The following is a 16,901-nucleotide window of genomic DNA, read 5'->3' on the forward strand; positions in this document are numbered from 1 at the left end:
TGGTTTATTCTTGACTTTTAACTCCAATCGCACAATGATTGATTTATTCCAGCATTCAGGCAAAGCGACTGTGGACAGGATGGAGGACAAGCGATTGGCGTTGTACCAATATGTGGATAAATCCGTGGATCTGATGAAGAGTCGGGTGATCAAAAGGCAAAATGAGAAGATTTTTCTCCTTCAGAAGCAGATGGACACGGTGAAGGAGCAGTTGAACTCTCTCCAGGAAACAAATTTCACATTGAAAGCAGCACTCCAGGATCTCGAGACTATTTCTTTTTTACAGGTAGGCATTCTTCTTCACCTTTTACAAAAGTGGTAATGTTTAATTGTCAATATTATTGAATTTAATTTTTTTAGAAGAGCAAAAATGGACTAATCATAAACCTGCAGGACATGAGAGCTCGGACTTGGGGTATTGCTCGGAGAGTGAATTAATGGTACATTGTACTTTAGGAAGGATAATAACACAACATGAATATACCATCAGATGTGGAGATATCGTCCTTGACACAGACCCTGGAAGGTTCATTTATCACTCTTGTTTAGGGATTATAGTTCCACATTTACCACAGCAGTGATTGCTGACAGTTGTCACGCTATTGATGATTGTAAGAACAGTAAGTTACACGTATGATGCTTATATGGGGCTGCTGGTGTGAGGGAAGACCAAGAAAGAAGCATTAATAAGAATTTGAAAGGTAAGTGTTGAGGGAAGATTCATTGATTGGGGGCGGGGAGGATTTACATGTTAATGAAGGTGTGGGTTAAGTTCTCTTTTAGTGATTGTAAGAGTAACCACAACAAATATTCACAAACACGAATGTTAAATTACGATGACGCCTGTTCTGCCATGTCAGAGCGAGGTAGTCTTCCTTTGGTCGTCGCCCTTCATGGATGACGGCGTCATAATGAAGGCACTGATGACATCATCATTAACATATATTATTCCCCATGGGGAGTACTTGACGTCCATGCGTCCATGCCACGTGACCTATGACGTCATAGTTAACAGCAAAAAAATCAACAGGCAGAGGCGCTCCTACGGTAAAAGTTCACGTCAATCGGACCAACAGTTGCCAAGAAAATGTTTTTTTTTAAAATGCAGACATGGCACACGTACGGCACATGGCATACATATGGCACACGTATGCAGGCAGATGAATGCTTAACCCCACTTTTCGCTTCGTGAGCGCAGGTTAATTAGATATTTCTGTGTTGTGCACCGCTCTTTTCCGATGCCATCTCCTGGCGCTGCATGACATCATTGCCGGGCCCCCTTCGGTGCCCGGCAATGGCGCACACTTTGAGAGAGACATCCGTTTTCACCCCGGTTTCTTGCTTTCTTGCTTTATTGTTTTCTTAGTTGTCCGGGCGATATCTCTGAGGTGCTTTGAGCTGGGAAGCTGAAATTTGGACACGGCAGTGACCAAGTGATGGGCTACAAAGGATATTTTTGATTTATTAAGCAATCCATCGATTAATTATTTAATTTGTTCGATTAATGGCTTGATTACTTACTTTTTTTGAAGTTATAGATTCGGATAAAACGGTGGTGGTTTAGGTATTCTATTAGCCAATTGATTATTTATTTAATTATTTTATGATTACTATTTATTTATGTTCATTATTAATCATATATATATATATTTGCTTTCTCATCTTTGCACCTTTTGAGCGAGCAAGCTGATATTTTGACACGACAGTGACCAAGTGCTATGGCTAAAAGGGATATTTTTGATTTAATGATTAATCATGACTTATTGATTGATTGACTTATTTAATTGATTTTGAAAAAATCTACAGCTTCGGATCAAGCACTGTTGGATTACTTATGCCATTAGCCAATTTATCAAGAAAATATTGTATGATCATTGTTTATTAATTTTAGTTCTGCAATTAATGAATCAGTTATTGTACACCTCTCCCTCCCAATACAGTCTCTATGACTGTTTTGCAATTGTTGTTTTCATGTATTGTTATGCATTATGTTTTCCACTCTGTCAAAGCGCCTTTGGGCTTCTGGAAAAGCGCTATACAAAATAAATGAATTATTATTATTATTATTATGACCTGGACGGCGGTATTGCCGGGTGCCGGAGGTGCCCCGGCATTGCCGCGCTGGAGGATATTTATTTATTTGGCATGGGGGCGGTGTACTTTGAATGTATCTATACTTGTTGTGTTTTTATCTTCAAGGGGGTACATTATCCAGCCTGTCAAATGAAAATTAATTTCACGCTTAAATTTGCAAATTCAACATTGTGCATTATTTACATTTATGAAGAGGGCATTCATTTACGAAGAAGTCGTGAGGTAATTCACTGTTTTCTTCCTTTTCAGGGTTATAAGGATGTAATAAAAAGGTAAGACTGTGATGGTGTCCATCACATTGTTTGACACATCATCATGCTTTTATCCTCCTCTCTGTTCCTTCTTTAGAATCATCATCCATTTTCATTCATCTCTAGATATATTTTATTTTCTACTTCTTCCAAAAATATGTAATTCACAAAATTGTCTCAACTCGTTCTCATTTGATGATCTGATATTCCTTGTTATATAATGTAACCTGAGTCCATATTATATGAGAGAACATGAAGAAAATAAAAGTTTATCAAGTCCATTTGTTTTAAACATTCTCCTTTTCATATATTTGTTGAATTATAGATTCTCATCGAAAGATTGGCGCAAATATATATTCCATCTGTCATTCCATTTCAACCACAAGTTTATGGATATCTTCATATTTCAGGCTTTTATAATATAATTTTACAAACCTTGTTCTCCTTCAATGACTTCCTGATCATCCTGAAGTTTTTTCCTTTTCATACAAAGGCTCGAGTCGGTGTCAGATTTTCAATCTCTGAAGATGGCACAACCCACAGTGTTGGACTTCTCCAAGGAGGAGAAGAACATGGCCTCATTCATTGAACTCCATGACAACTTTCTGAAGAATATAATGAGTGAGTGACAAAAATGTGCTATTTTGTAAGGAGAATAATTATTTGGGGAACATAAGATGCGAGAGAACCAGGAAGGATAATAGAAAAGTGAAAAATATATAAATGACAGATCATTGTCCTCCTCTCAAACACAACTTTCAAAAGGACATATTCTGTTCCGATATGCTCAGTGCTCTCGTGCAGAAGCCCTCGGAACAGCGGTGTTTGGGGCACCATAAAGGATGAACCTGGTACCTTCAGAAACCTGGTACCTGGTAACTTCGTACAGTACCTTCAGAAAGTATTCACACCCCTTGACTTTTTTCACATTTTGTTGTTGTTACGGCCTGAATTTAAAATGTATAAAATGTCGATTTTTTTTGGTCACTGATCAACACATAATACCCCATCATGTGGAATTATTTTTTTTAGAATTTCCTATTACAAAATAATTAAAAATGAAAAGCTGAGATGTCTTGAGTCACCAGGTATTCAATACTTTGGCCATGACACTCCAAATTGAGCTTAGGTGCATCCAATTTCCTTTAATCATCCTTAAGATGTATCTACAACTTAATTGGAGACCACTATGGCCAATTCAATCAATCAATCAATCAATCAAAATTGTTTGTTGAAAGCATGTCTGGCAGTGAATGGCTGAATTGCACAACCATAAATATTCATAATGTGCAATCAAAGATTGCTTACAAGAGAAAAACTTATAAAATTAAATTAGTGAATTGACAAAAAAAATGTTAAATTAAAAAAACAAACATGGCATGTTTCAAACAGAGCTCGTGTTGCTCAATTGATTGGAAATTATACGAGAAAGAAACACACCTTTCTATATAAGGTCCCACAGTTGACAGTGCATGTCAGAGAAGAAACCCGACCATGAAGTCCAAGGAACTGTCCATAGAACTCTGAGATAGAATTGTGAGGAGGCATAGATCTGAGGGAAGGGTATCGAGCAATTTCGAGAATGTTGAAAGTTCCGTCCGACCAAACTGAGCAACCTGGCAGGAAGAACCTTGGTCAAGGAGGTAAACAATAACCCAATGACCACTGTGACAATAGTAGAGGTCCTTGGCTGAGATGGGAAAACCAGCTGGAAGGACAAGAGTCTGCAGAAGTTCCCAAATCTCGGGTTTAGTTGGTCTGATGAGATGAAAATTGAACTATTTGGCCTGAATGCAAAGCGCTATTTCTGGCGGAAACGGAGCACAGCTGATTACCTATCTAACGCTATCCCGACTGTGAACACGGTGGTGGCTGGGATAAATATCTTTTGTTTGTTTACTTTTTCCTGTTTCCAGTGGGGGAGGGGGGGGGGGCAAGATAAAGTACACTTTATTTTTGCATTTATTGCTTGAAAGTGAGGTGTGTGTGTGTGTGTGTGTGTGTGTGTGTGTGTGTGTTTGTGTGTGTGATTGTGTGTGCATGTGTGTGTGTGTGTGTGTGTGTGTGTGTTTGTGTGTGATTGTGTGTGTGTGTGTGTGTTTGTGTGTGTTTGTGATTGTGTGTGTGTGTGTGTGTGTGATTGTGTGTGTGTGTGGGTGTGTGTGGGTGTGTGTGTGTGTGTGATTGTGTGTGTGTGTTTGTGTGTGATTGTGTGTGTGATTGTGTGTGTGTGTGTGTTTGTGTGTGTTTGTGATTGTGTGTGTGTGTTTGTGTGTGTGTGTGTGTGTGTGTGTGTTTGTGTGTGTGTGGGTGGGTTTGTGTGTGTGTGTGTGTGATTGTGTGTGTGTGATTATGTGTGTGTGTGTGTGATTGTGTGTGTGTGTGTGTGTGTGTGTGTGATTGTGTGTGTGTGTGTGTGTGTGTGTTTGTGTGTATCCACTGCTACAGCTCGCTTGTATTAACAGGAAATGAACGGAACTAAACACCTCTCGGTCTCATCCACGGATATTTCTCGTATTTCCTATTTTTCCAGGAGTCTGATTTTCATCCAGGAGCAAAACAATTATGGTTGATCATCTATTAATCGCCACTCGTTTAAATGCTGAAAATCATGTTTAACAAGACTATTTGAGTTCCACACTTCTCCCTGGCAGCGGCAGGTTAAAAGTGCCTGATGAGCAGAAGCAAGTCCCAAAATGCACACACAGCACGTGCGGGAAAGGCCTCGTTAGCATTCATACATCGTTCAAATCTGTTCATGTTTTTAAATTGTTCCTTGAAGCAAAAAATATTTACTGTACAAATAAACAGCAGGATATTTACATTGATTGTGATGTTGCTTTATCTTTCCTTCTTTCAACAGAGCCAGTGGAGCTCCAAATGACTGAGCTGGACCAGAGCAGCTTGAGAAGTCTTTGTAAGTGAAATGAAGGGAAATGGGACATGGAGGGTGAAGGGATTGAAGAGAATGATATTTAACGAGGAAATTCAATGTCCTTTTTCTTGGTTTTTCTCTGTTTCTATGATCTTTTTAAATTCCCACTTTCTTGACTTTTATTCCTTCCCTTTCCTTTAATTTTGTTTCCCTTTTTATTCATTCTGATCCACTGGTTTCTTTTCTCTCTTCTTACTTGGTTTATATGTTCAACATAGTTCTCGCTATCTTGTATTTTGAAAGTTCACTTTTGAAATTTTTTCCCCAAAATCATCAAGAACAAAATATAAAGAAATTTCAAACAGTTAATGCATTTTCATCTGATCATGTGCTCGTGAAGATCAACATCTCTTGGGCCATTCTCAGAAAACAGGCAATCCCGACATCACTGCCTCATTTACACTTAATCAATTATTGCTTCAAACTTCTGCAAACACTCCACTGGTTACAACAGTACTTCATTACTCTTGTAGTGTAGCCACATACGGAGACTTTACAAATTAGCAGCCTGAGTAGAATGTTATAATATCAGTACATGATCATCAACAGTACATGATTTCAGTACCTGATCAGTTCTCAGTACATGATCATCAACCTCTTACAAACACCAAGGACATCTCTAAAAACATCATTCTATAATTATCTACATTTGTGATTGGTTACTCGAAGTTGACAAAAAAGAAAAGTAGGAAAGACAACTGAAGTTGCAACAAGTCCCGGAAATTATATAGGAGCTTACCACAGTGCATTCAGAAAGTATTCAGACCCCTTCACTTTTTTCACGTTTTGTTATGTTGCAGCCTTATGCTGAAATCGTTTAAATTCATTTTTTCCCTCATCAATCTGCACTCAATACCCCAAAATGACAAAGAGAAAACAGGATTTCAGAAAGTTTTGCAAATTTATTAAAACGAAAAAATTGAAATATCACATTGACATAAGTATTCATACCCTTTGCTATGACACTTGAAATTTAGCTCAGGTGCCTCCCATTTGTCTTCATCATCTTTGAGATGTTTCTACTCCTTGATTGGAGTCCACCTGTGGTAAATTCAATTGATTGGACACGATTTTGAAAAGGCACACACCTGTCTATATAAGGTCTCACAGCTGACAATGCATATCAGAGCAAAAACCAAGCCATGAGGTCGAAGGAACTGCCTGCAGAGCTCAGAGACAGGATTGTGTCGAGGCACAGATCTGGGGAAGCCTACAAAAAAATTTTCTGCTGCATTGAAGGTTCCCAAGAGCACAATGGCCTCCATAATTCCTAAATGGAAGAAGTTTGGAACAACCAGGACTCTTCCTAGAGCTGGCCGCCCAGCCAAACTGAGCAATCGGGGGAGAAGGGTCTTGGTAATAGAGGTGACCAAGAACCCGATGGTCACTATGGCTGAGCTCCAGAGATCCTGTGTGGAGATGGGAGAAACTTCCAGAAGGACAACCATCACTGCAACACTCCACCGATCTGGGCTTTATGGCATAGTGGCCAGACGGAAGCCTCTCCTCAGTGAAAGACACATGAAAGCCCGCTTGGAGTTTGCAAAAAAGCACCTAAAGGACTCTCAGACTGAGAAACAAGATTCTGTGGGCTTTTTTTATTCACTTGTTTCTGTTATTTTTTACAATGTGGAATAACACAATGGTATGGTACTCAGAGGATACCCAATATTGGAGCAAAAGTGCCATGATATCTTAGTCAGCAATGTCAACAATGTACATGTGTTCCTATATTGTCTTACGTAAGCCTGACTGTATCTTGCAGCTCTGTCTTATTGCTCGTTTCTCAAAGAGTGATGTCTTAATCCAGCCTCAGGCCACACAATGAACTGCACTTATAAATGCCCAAAATAACTGTAGTGGTTTCCCTCTAACCAATAGGGTGAGAACAGATGGGAGGGGCGGAGACTCTTGAGAGGAATTTATGGATGGCGAGACGTGAAAGACACTCTCCTGGTTTTTTACTGTTTTGCTTACTTGAAGTGTCAACAAAACTTATTATACACTCGAACTGCAAGTATCCTCACTAAACTATTGAGAGTACGAAAACATACTCCAACTTTCGTTTTGTATCAGTGGGTGGGGCCAACATTTTTTTATCCGCATCATCCCGACATTAGTACGGAGAGTCGAGAGTGCCAGCGCACACTCTGATAATAGTTTGGTAAAATTAACTTCGTTGAAGAACTTTATCAAGACAAGATATAAGTATTTATCTGTGGTATCCAAATCCTGGTTCCGAGAAATCAGAAGACCTCGGTCATAGTTGAGAAGATTCTCGCCAGACAAATACAGTCACTATAAATCATCAGAAAGACGTTAGTCAAATACACTGTACACGTAGCACGCTTTTTTTTTTTTATCTGAGCATGCGCACAGCAAGGTTCAGGTTTGATCAGTGGAGAAACGAGGATCTTTATATTTAAATATCAATTAGTTGACCATTTACCAGTCCAGTCAATGCATTGTGCCAAAACAAAGATGAAAGGAACACTAAATGTCAATTCAAATATTGATTCAATTCAGAGTTCGTGTTGAACCCTTGTTCAGGATGTTCTATATGACGGCATCAGTGATGCGCCGACATAGCGAATCTGCCGCCGAGAAACCAAGACTCGGGATGGTTATTAATCATGTGGTTCGCGTTTGCCTTGACCCGTGACTGGAGGGTTCATGATCACATGTCCCGTGTGCGGTGCCGGTGTGTCGCTATTATTTCATTTTCATAAGTGTAACACTGAAAAACAAGGCATTTCCCGAGGCATGATATTTCTGCTGATATTATTTGATGCCACATTATCACGCATAACACCGACACTCAGGCAAATGGGTCCAGAGGCCCCGCCTCCATCAAGCTGATCGACAGTCATAGCCACGCCTACCCCGGTCCTATTATTTTGCAAAGGAATGTAGTTTTACATACTTTTCGTCGATTCCTTTCAAGCTATTAGAATTATAACACCAAAGGATGTTGCAGGAAGTAAAACTCAGTCGGATGGTAGACGAATCATTGCCATTGATAGAGGAAGCTCGGAAATACGCCGTCTGAAGAATATTGTTATGTCAGTGAGGGTAGTGATATGTAGAGCCAGATAGATCTGAATAGGTAACGTGCTTCGTCTGTCGCGGTAAGGAAACCATCCTTTAATAAGTTTCATGTGTAGGCGTTTTGCCGGTAAGGAGAATACTTGTGAACATACCAGGATGTTCGTGTGATAAGTAGAGTAGGGATTAAAGAGTAGCGCCCCTGTGTGTCTCACCTGGTCAGCCAAACCTTTGTCCCTTTTGGCACCGCAACCACTTAGACACTTAGTTCGGATATTTATTGCAACACTAAATAACGATTCCCTTTCCCTGACATGACTGTGAAAGACAAACAGTCAAGGAAACCAAGCCAGGGCACCGCCGATGGGCGCTGCCGCCAGTTACACCTCCGACAGGCCTAACCACATTGAGTACCACGCGCTATGACCACGGAACAGGGGACGAGAGTTGGGGTGGCATCGGTAGGCATGAACCTCCAGCCGGCGAGCCAGTGGAGAGCACTGATTGGGTAACGCGCCAAGGCTGACGTGACGTCACCAGAAGGTTATTTAAGAGAGCGCCGAACGCCATTGCTGGGTCTGGCAGTGAGTCTTGAGATGGGGAGGTTGAGTCTTGATAGAGTGAGTCTTGCACAGCCCGAGTTGAGGTGAAATACAGCCCGAGTGGAGTTCGCTTGCTGGCGCGTTTGCTTTGGGGGAGCTGACTGAGACGTGGCAGGCCGATCGTGTGGGAGGACTGGCCTCGCTTGGAGCCGCTAGCCTGCGTTGGACGCGTGGTGCTTGGTGCATGGACCTCGTGGTGCTCGGTGCTGTGGTGCTGGAGTGTGGGACCTCGTGGGTGCATCAGGGCCGAATGAAGCCGCGTGTGGGCAGCGGAGACAAGACGACATGAGCCAGATAAGCCCAAGCTCCGCGTTTACACTTTACATGACGAGACATTTTCTTTCGTATTCATATTCCCTCGTCTTGTTTCTGAAGTCGGTGTGTGGGATCCCAAATTAGTTACTTTTATTTCATTGCTGTCGCGTTTCATTGTTTCGGGGTCCAGGAATAAATCTATATTTTTGTACATTCTGATTTGTGTTTGTCAAGTTCATTAATCCCCTTACAGGACCGGAGCTACGTCGGTGCGCTGAAGGTAAGCCTTTTGCGCAGCTTCCATTTTCCTTCTTCTTCCCACACTTATTATAGCACAATCCGTATTGGTTATCACCTCCATTAAATCCGTTTCGGTCCATCCGCGATCTTCTGGTATTAAGTTAGGGAGTTTAGGGAGTCGCACGACAATATTATTATGAAGTACAAGATGTGGGTGGTTCGTGTGCAGCCACCCGGCTGCTGGTTGCATCATTGTTCTGTGGGTGCGGCTGCCGCTGATGCAATGCCTCTCTACAACCAGTTATCTGGTACTCATTTTTCCAACCTCGGAAGGATAGGATGACAGGCTGAATCAAAGCCGCCCGGCGTTAATTCAACGGGATTCAAACTCAGGACTTTAGGATCCCAAGCCCGCCGCCCCAACCGTTAGGCCAACACCAGGTGATAACGACAAGATGAATTCCCGGAATTCAAGATGAATTCGACCGATCTGGGTTTTTTTGCTTTTTTTGCTTTGGCCGTGGTCTGGAGAACTGAAAGGTGATCCCTGCCTCGACAATCAGCTGAACAGACCAGGTAGGCTCTCATATGTAGCCGAAGCGACATTTTAAAGAAGATGCTCCAACTTTAGTTTTGTATGTAGCAGATGGGACTGACATTTTTTTCCGCGCCATCCCGACATAGAAAGTACCAGCGTACTCTCTGATCTATACACGAGTAAAAAGCTCGTCAAAAATGACGGGTAGGGACAATTTATTCAATGGTGCAGCCTCGTGAGCGTGCCAAAGTCTGAAGCCTCGGCCGAGTGTCAGGTGTACTCGTATCTTTTTTTATTGACCCCCATCGCACCGTGGAGCGAAAGGGGGACTATGATTTTCCCCTCCGTCCGTGTGTGCGTCCGTCCGTGCGTGCGTGCGTACGTGAGTGCGTGCGTGCGTAAGTTAAGGACCGAATTCTAATTTGGTGTGTGGGTGCAACCCACGTCAAAATCGAAGATGGCCGCCGCCATGTATGTCTGAACCTTGTGAGTGGAATATCTTGAAAAATAAGCGAAGTACCAACTTCTAATCTGGTGTGTGGGTGTATATAGGCATAAGGAAGAACGCTATTGAAAATTGGGTCGCCACGTCAAAATCCAAGATGGCCGCCACCATGTATGTCTGAACCTTGTGAGCGAAATGTCTTGAAAAATAAACGAACTACTAACTTCTAATCTGGTGTGTGGGTGTATCTACGCATAAGGAAGAACGCGATTGAAAATTGGGTCGCCACGTCAAAATGCAAGATGGCCGCCTTGCGTCTTCCACTTTGTCAACTCACATCACTTCACCGATGGGGGACCTAGGCGTAACGCTTGTTTATTGGACATCTTACGGATGTAAATGAAAATTTTGTTTTACTTGAAAAAAATTTATTGAAAATGAAAAAGATGTTCGTTTTACTCTGCACACATTGCACATCACGTGCAGCAAATTCCACCTCCCTGCCCCTTGTATTTATTGTTATTTTTTAAAAAATGCTTCTGTACACCGGCCTTGAGGCTTGTTTTGCAAGCCACCACTGACAATTCGAATAGAAGAGACATCATTACTATTCATGGAAAATGTTTTTCATGTTTGATTTGTCCTCAAAAATAGACCGTAGTGAATACATTCGTTTTAAAAGATTGGCCTTTAAAACCTTCCCTTGTGAAGGGGACAGATATCTGTACAAACACACAAACTGGCATTGTGGTTTATATGGTAGATATAGATGTCTGTACTATTTTGAGATATGGGAATTATAAAATCACAAAAATCCCATTTGATTGTAATGTGGTGAAATTGATGTCATGGAAACCGTTAACATTTAAAAACACCTAAATCGATTGTTATCTCCACCACCAAAGGTGGACAGAGGTTAGGTTTTCACCATTTGGACTGTCTGTCTGACCGTTTGTCTATCTGGAAGCAGGATATCTCAAAAGGTTATGCGTGAATACTGACGAAATTTGGTGGACAGAATCTGTGTTTTACAAGGACGAATTGATTTGATTTTCGTGAAGATCCAAATCAAGATCCAGATACGAGAATTTTAAGTGATTCTTCACCATTGAGTGATCGGGAGAAAAGCGATATACAGCACGATATCTCAAAAAGATATGGACGGATTCAGACAAAACTTGGTGGACGGATTGGGTAGGTGACAAGAACAACCCGATTACATTTTGGTTCAGGTCCGAATGCAGATCCGGCCTATCAGTGGGATACAAAACGTAAACTCGCAGGTGCGGTATGTGCTCTCGCGAGTGCCATTCTCGGTTTATCTGTTGTGATGTTTTCGCCGTTTTGATTTTGGTAAACTAATTCAGGGACCAAATCTGCAAATCCTATTCAAATTTCACATGAATCAGATGAAAATTTACCATTTTAGAAAATTTTGACCTTGACCGTTTGAAAACATGGCTGGCGAAAGGTGATCGAGCAAATCCACTGATTTGAAAGTGCTGATGGAGTAGAATGTGGTGATGCAAACCAGAAGTCTCTCAACAACGACTCTGTGCCAAGTTATCTAGCAAAAATTACGTCAGGAAACATGACGTAGCTGTGACCTTGACCTTTTGACCTCAAAAACAACAAGTTATAGCCTTTGACGAGCCTTATCAGATGGTTAACTTTCATTAAGATCGGTGTAGAATTACGGATAACAGACCAACAAACAAACAAAAACATAATAGGTAAACAAATGTACAGTACAGCACTGTACTTGTGAGTCTTTGATTGTGTAAATAGCGAACACTTCTCGATTTGCATATAGTACTCGCATCATAATGATAAACGGGACATTCTCACCATAAATACGGAACAAAATCATTTCATTCTTTCCAAACAGAAAGAGTTGTTCATCCTTCGTGTTTTCTAAGCATTCGTTCATTTCTTGTTTCGAATCATTCGTTCCTCGTTTTCCCACCTGTGAAACCAACTTCCTCATTCTCTTCAATGTCATTCTTCCGTCCAGGTATTTAAGACACCTGTTCACCACCATCTCAATCCCAAATCGATCATTCCCATCCAAAACCATGATCTTTCCTATCCTCGTTTTCCACCCCAGTTCTTCCTCCTTCCAAATTTCCATCTTCTTTTCCTGGGAGTTTCCTTCTGTATCCATCTTGTCCACACCTTGGATCACCTTGTCCATTCTATGCATCCACTCCTGCCTCACATTCCTCCCCATACCCATTGTTTATCTAAGTCTCCCTCCATAGTGGCCTTCAACTAGACCATTGGTGTTTCCCCCTCGCTCTCCACTGTTCCTTGTGCGTCCTGTTAGGTCCTGATTCGTTCATCACACTCAGGCTTCCACGAGCCTCCACGATGTATTATAAAAAGAACGACACTCTCTGACGTCAAAACGTCGATCGATTTGCCTCCACCCACATTATTACCAAGTTTAATTTAAATACCTTCAGTTTTTTTTTACAAGATAACACATTTTCACCTGACATGACATCTGACCTTTGACCTCTTGAAGCCAAAATCTAATCAGTTTATCTTTGCATCATTTATACTTGCACCAAATTTGATAAAAATCCCATGACTGGTTCACAGGTTATCGCGTTAACACATTTTACCTGACGGACGTCTGACCTTTAACCTCTTGACCCCAAAATCTAATCTTTTCATCTTTACCTTATTATGCACACTGTAGCGGCTGCCGCTGGGGTTACACAATCGCCTTGCACCTATCAAGGACGCGGAGCGATCACCATGCCGGGCTCGTCCAGGACGCCCGGGCAGGCCCGCGCTCAACTTGCCAGGCCTCGGTCGGGACGCCCGGGCTTGCCCGGGCATGCCCGGGCAGGCTCGCCCTCAACTTGCCAGGCCGCAGCCAGGACGCTGGGCCACGCCCCCTGGCGCCGGGCCTGGGCCAACCCCCTGGCGGAATAGATATATATTGCTGACGGTTAAACGGGTTTTCCCAGAGTGCCTGAGTGTTTGATTCGATTAAAGCAGCTGAGATGAATTCAAGCTTTTTGTCGCGTCCATTCTTCCGATCGACGTGGGAGCCACAGCTCCTTCAACACCTGCACCAACTTTGACTAAGATCCCTTCAGTTGGTCTTAAGTTATCGCGATAATGAAAACCGATCACGGACGGACAACCCGATAACACAATTTGGCTCCAGTGACTTCGTCGGTGGAGGCACAAAAAAGGATGGAATATTTCACCTTCCACAACTTTAATACAAATGAGACAACCGGCTGTGCTTCTGGGGAAAGGAAAACGTAACTTCCACATCCAGCCACCCCTCCTCCATCCCTCCACCCCCCCCCCCCCCTCCTCCACTTCCCAAATCCCGTGACTGCAATAACGTCAGGTGAAGAAGAATCCCCTTATGTTGAGATCAAACAAGACATTTTAGTAACTTCACGGTGAGCTCCAGATGAAATGATTAGATCACTTAAACTCATTCATAAGATGTTACTTCTGTTGTTGTTTCGTATCCAGCCTTTGGCTGCTGGTTGCATCATTTTCTGTAAGTGTGGCTGTGCTTCAGACGCAGTACCACTGTTTACAGTATTAAGTACAAGGGCACTCGGTAGAGTGTATACCTCTGGTAGAGTGCATACCTATGGAAAAGTGCATACCCCTGGTAGAGTGCATACCTATGGAAAAGTGCATACCCCTGGTAGAGTGCATACCCCTGGTAGAGTGCATACCTCCGGGAGAGTGCATACCTATGGAAAAGTGCATACCCCTGGTAGAGTGCATACCCCTGGTAGAGTGTATACCAGGCTGATTCATTCCATTTTTATCCCACTGATCGAATCCGGATTCGAACCTTCACCAAAATCGAATCACCTCTTCCTTGTCACACACCCAACTTATCCACCAAGTTTCGTCCGAATCCTTCCATAACTTTTTGAGATATCGCGCTGGAAATCATTGTTCTCCCGATCATTCGATGGTGAGGTTGGTGTTTGTTCCCGGTTAAGGTGGCTGCCTTTAAATGTTGGGGTCCTGAGTTTGAGCCCCTGCCATGATGTTAATGTAACACCAGGTGGGCTGACACAGCCTGTCATCCTTTTGAGGTGGGCAAAATGAGTACCTGCCGACAGGTTATGGGGGCATTGCATCAGTGGCACAGTCCTGCCCCCAGAAAATGATGCAGCCAAACAGCCACAGGCTGCACATGAACCACCACCAATCAATGAAGAAGAATCCCGACAATAATTCTAGTATCCGGATCCGGACCTTCACCAAAATCGAATCATTTATTTATTGTCACCTACCCCACCGGTACACCGAATTTCGTCCGAATCCGTCCATACCTTTCTGAGGTATCCTGCACACAAACAGACAGGGGTGAAAACATAACCTCGGTCCACCTTCGTTGGTTGGAGGTAACAATAAAATTCCTTTCACGTCATTTCATTGGCTAAGGAGTGCAGTCCTGGCCAGGTCGCCACTCCGACGCAGGACACTCGAATGTTTATTACTCCCAGTAAGCTGGTACTCACCTGGTCCACCTCGGAAGGATGACAGGTTGAGTCAGCCCACCTGGGCCCGGTTGCTCGAAGCTCTCCAGTGGATAAATATGTGATATCCTTCCAGAAACCGGGCCCAGGTGTTATTTTAAAGGTCCGACAGGTGCTCAAACTCAGGACCTGAAGATGTTAAACCAGACACCTTAACCGTTAAGGTAACACCAGGTTTATGTTACCCCATAACCCATTCACAAGATGTTACAATTTCCGTGAAACGTCATTATTTTTATTTTAAAAGAAAATCGAACGGAGACTCAAATTAAATAACCGGATGTTCGTGGGAGGGTTTTGTTATATGGGAACAAGAGGATGGTCGGGGAGGGTTTTGTTATATGGGAACAAGAGGATGGTCGGGGAGGGTTTTGTTATATGGGAGCAAGAGGATGTTCGTCGGAGGGTTTTGTTATATGGGAACAAGAGGATGGTCGGGGAGGGTTTTGTTATATGGGAACAAGAGGATGTTCGGGGAGGGTTTTGTTATATGGGAACAAGAGGATGGTCGGGGAGGGTTCTGTTATATGGGAACAAGAGGATGTTCGTCGGAGGGTTTTGTTATATGGGAACAAGAGGATGGTCGGGGAGGGTTTTGTTATATGGGAACAAGAGGATGTTCGGGGAGGGTTTTGTTATATGGGAACAAGAGGATGGTCGGGGAGGGTTTTGTTATATGGGAGCAAGAGGATGTTCGTCGGAGGGTTTTGTTATATGGGAACAAGAGGATGGTCGGGGAGGGTTTTGTTATATGGGAACAAGAGGATGGTCGGGGAGGGTTTTGTTATATGGGAACAAGAGGATGGTCGGGGAGGGTTTTGTTATATGGGAACAAGAGGATGGTCGGGGAGGGTTTTGTTATATGGGAACAAGAGGATGGTCGGGGATTCCGAACCAGGTAAAGAGAAGGTGAATTGTGTTTCGTAAAGAAGGTGAAATGAAAAATGTATTTAATATTTCAAATGTGATGAAAGAGATTAATGTGTTTGTGTTTCTGTCCGTTTGTCTAACAAAGTATGTGACCCCGTGTCGTTGTGTCCACAGATGGACGGAGCCCGAGTCTGGACCCAAACTCTGCACATCGACGGATCAAGATCTCCCGGGATCTCAGGACGGCGACTCAAACCGAGACCGACAATCCGTACCCGGAACATCCTGATCGGTTTGATCGTTATGGACAAGTTCTTTCCTCTGATTGTTTCTCCTCGGGTCGTCATTACTGGGAGGTCGATGTGGGGTCGAGTCGTTGGTGGGGAATCGGGATCTGTTTAAACTCCATGGGGAGGAAAGGGGGAGGGAAAGAGTGCGGATTGGGAGGGAATCCCGAGTCTTGGTGTTTGGTGAAATATAAAAACGAATACTACACACGGCACAACAATCAACAAACCCTCCTGTCCATGCCGGGGGATCCCGAACGTGTTGGGTTCTTGTTGGATTGTGAGGAGGGAGAGTTTACGTGTTTCGGGGACTCGCGGGTTCTGCACGTGTTCAGGGGGAACTTCCGGGTCCCCGTTAAACCCGCGATTGGGGTTTATGATGTTGGTCACTCCGTGCGGTTTTGCTCGTTTTAAAGATTTCCTTCATTCCGTTTTGTTCATTCATTCCATTGTGTTCGTTCATTCATTCCATTGTGTTCGTCATTCTCTTCTGATTATTTACTTTGTGATTATAACAATATATTTACAATCTGATTGTTGATTTGGGAATAAAGTTTATGAAATTAAATACATTTGTTGTTTTTCTAATTTAGTGTTTGATGAAAATGCATTTATTTCCTTCACATTCCTCACAATTTACACCAATATCTGGGCATGACGTACGTCTAATGATTTTGGGATGAGAGAAGAAGTCATGGGACGTGGTTTTCTGAATTGTTCGAGTGAAAAACCCCAAGAATCACGTCAGACTCCATCCTCCTCCTGTCAGACTGCCGTCTCCACCACCAACACACAACTAGTAAT

General features: G+C 42.8%; 1 protein-coding gene and 1 long non-coding RNA gene across 3 annotated transcripts in view; one reads left to right on the plus strand and one right to left on the minus strand.

The window, feature by feature from the left end:
- LOC137412470 (E3 ubiquitin-protein ligase TRIM7-like) overlaps positions 1-16,665 on the plus strand; it is a 58,979-nt gene extending 42,314 nt beyond the window's left edge. For both annotated transcript variants that reach the window (XM_078768786.1, XM_078768785.1), the window contains 5 exons: positions 53-286; positions 2,344-2,366; positions 2,839-2,966; positions 5,209-5,262; positions 15,985-16,665. In XM_078768786.1, coding sequence (XP_078624912.1) covers positions 53-286; positions 2,344-2,366; positions 2,839-2,966; positions 5,209-5,262; positions 15,985-16,511 — 966 coding nt within the window. In that variant the 3' untranslated portion in view covers positions 16,512-16,665. The remainder of the gene's footprint in view (positions 1-52; positions 287-2,343; positions 2,367-2,838; positions 2,967-5,208; positions 5,263-15,984) is intronic.
- On the minus strand, positions 14,668-15,306 carry LOC144888987 (uncharacterized). The gene is made up of 2 exons (XR_013621518.1): positions 14,923-15,306; positions 14,668-14,747 (listed from the first exon to the last, which is right to left on the minus strand). It is a non-coding gene; the product is annotated as an uncharacterized LOC144888987 (long non-coding RNA).
- Positions 16,666-16,901: the final 236 nt, after the last annotated feature.

Source organism: Myxine glutinosa, unplaced genomic scaffold (genome assembly GCF_964187855.1).
Source record: "Myxine glutinosa unplaced genomic scaffold, kmMyxGlut1.1 SCAFFOLD_471, whole genome shotgun sequence".
NCBI lineage: Eukaryota > Metazoa > Chordata > Myxini > Myxiniformes > Myxinidae > Myxine > Myxine glutinosa.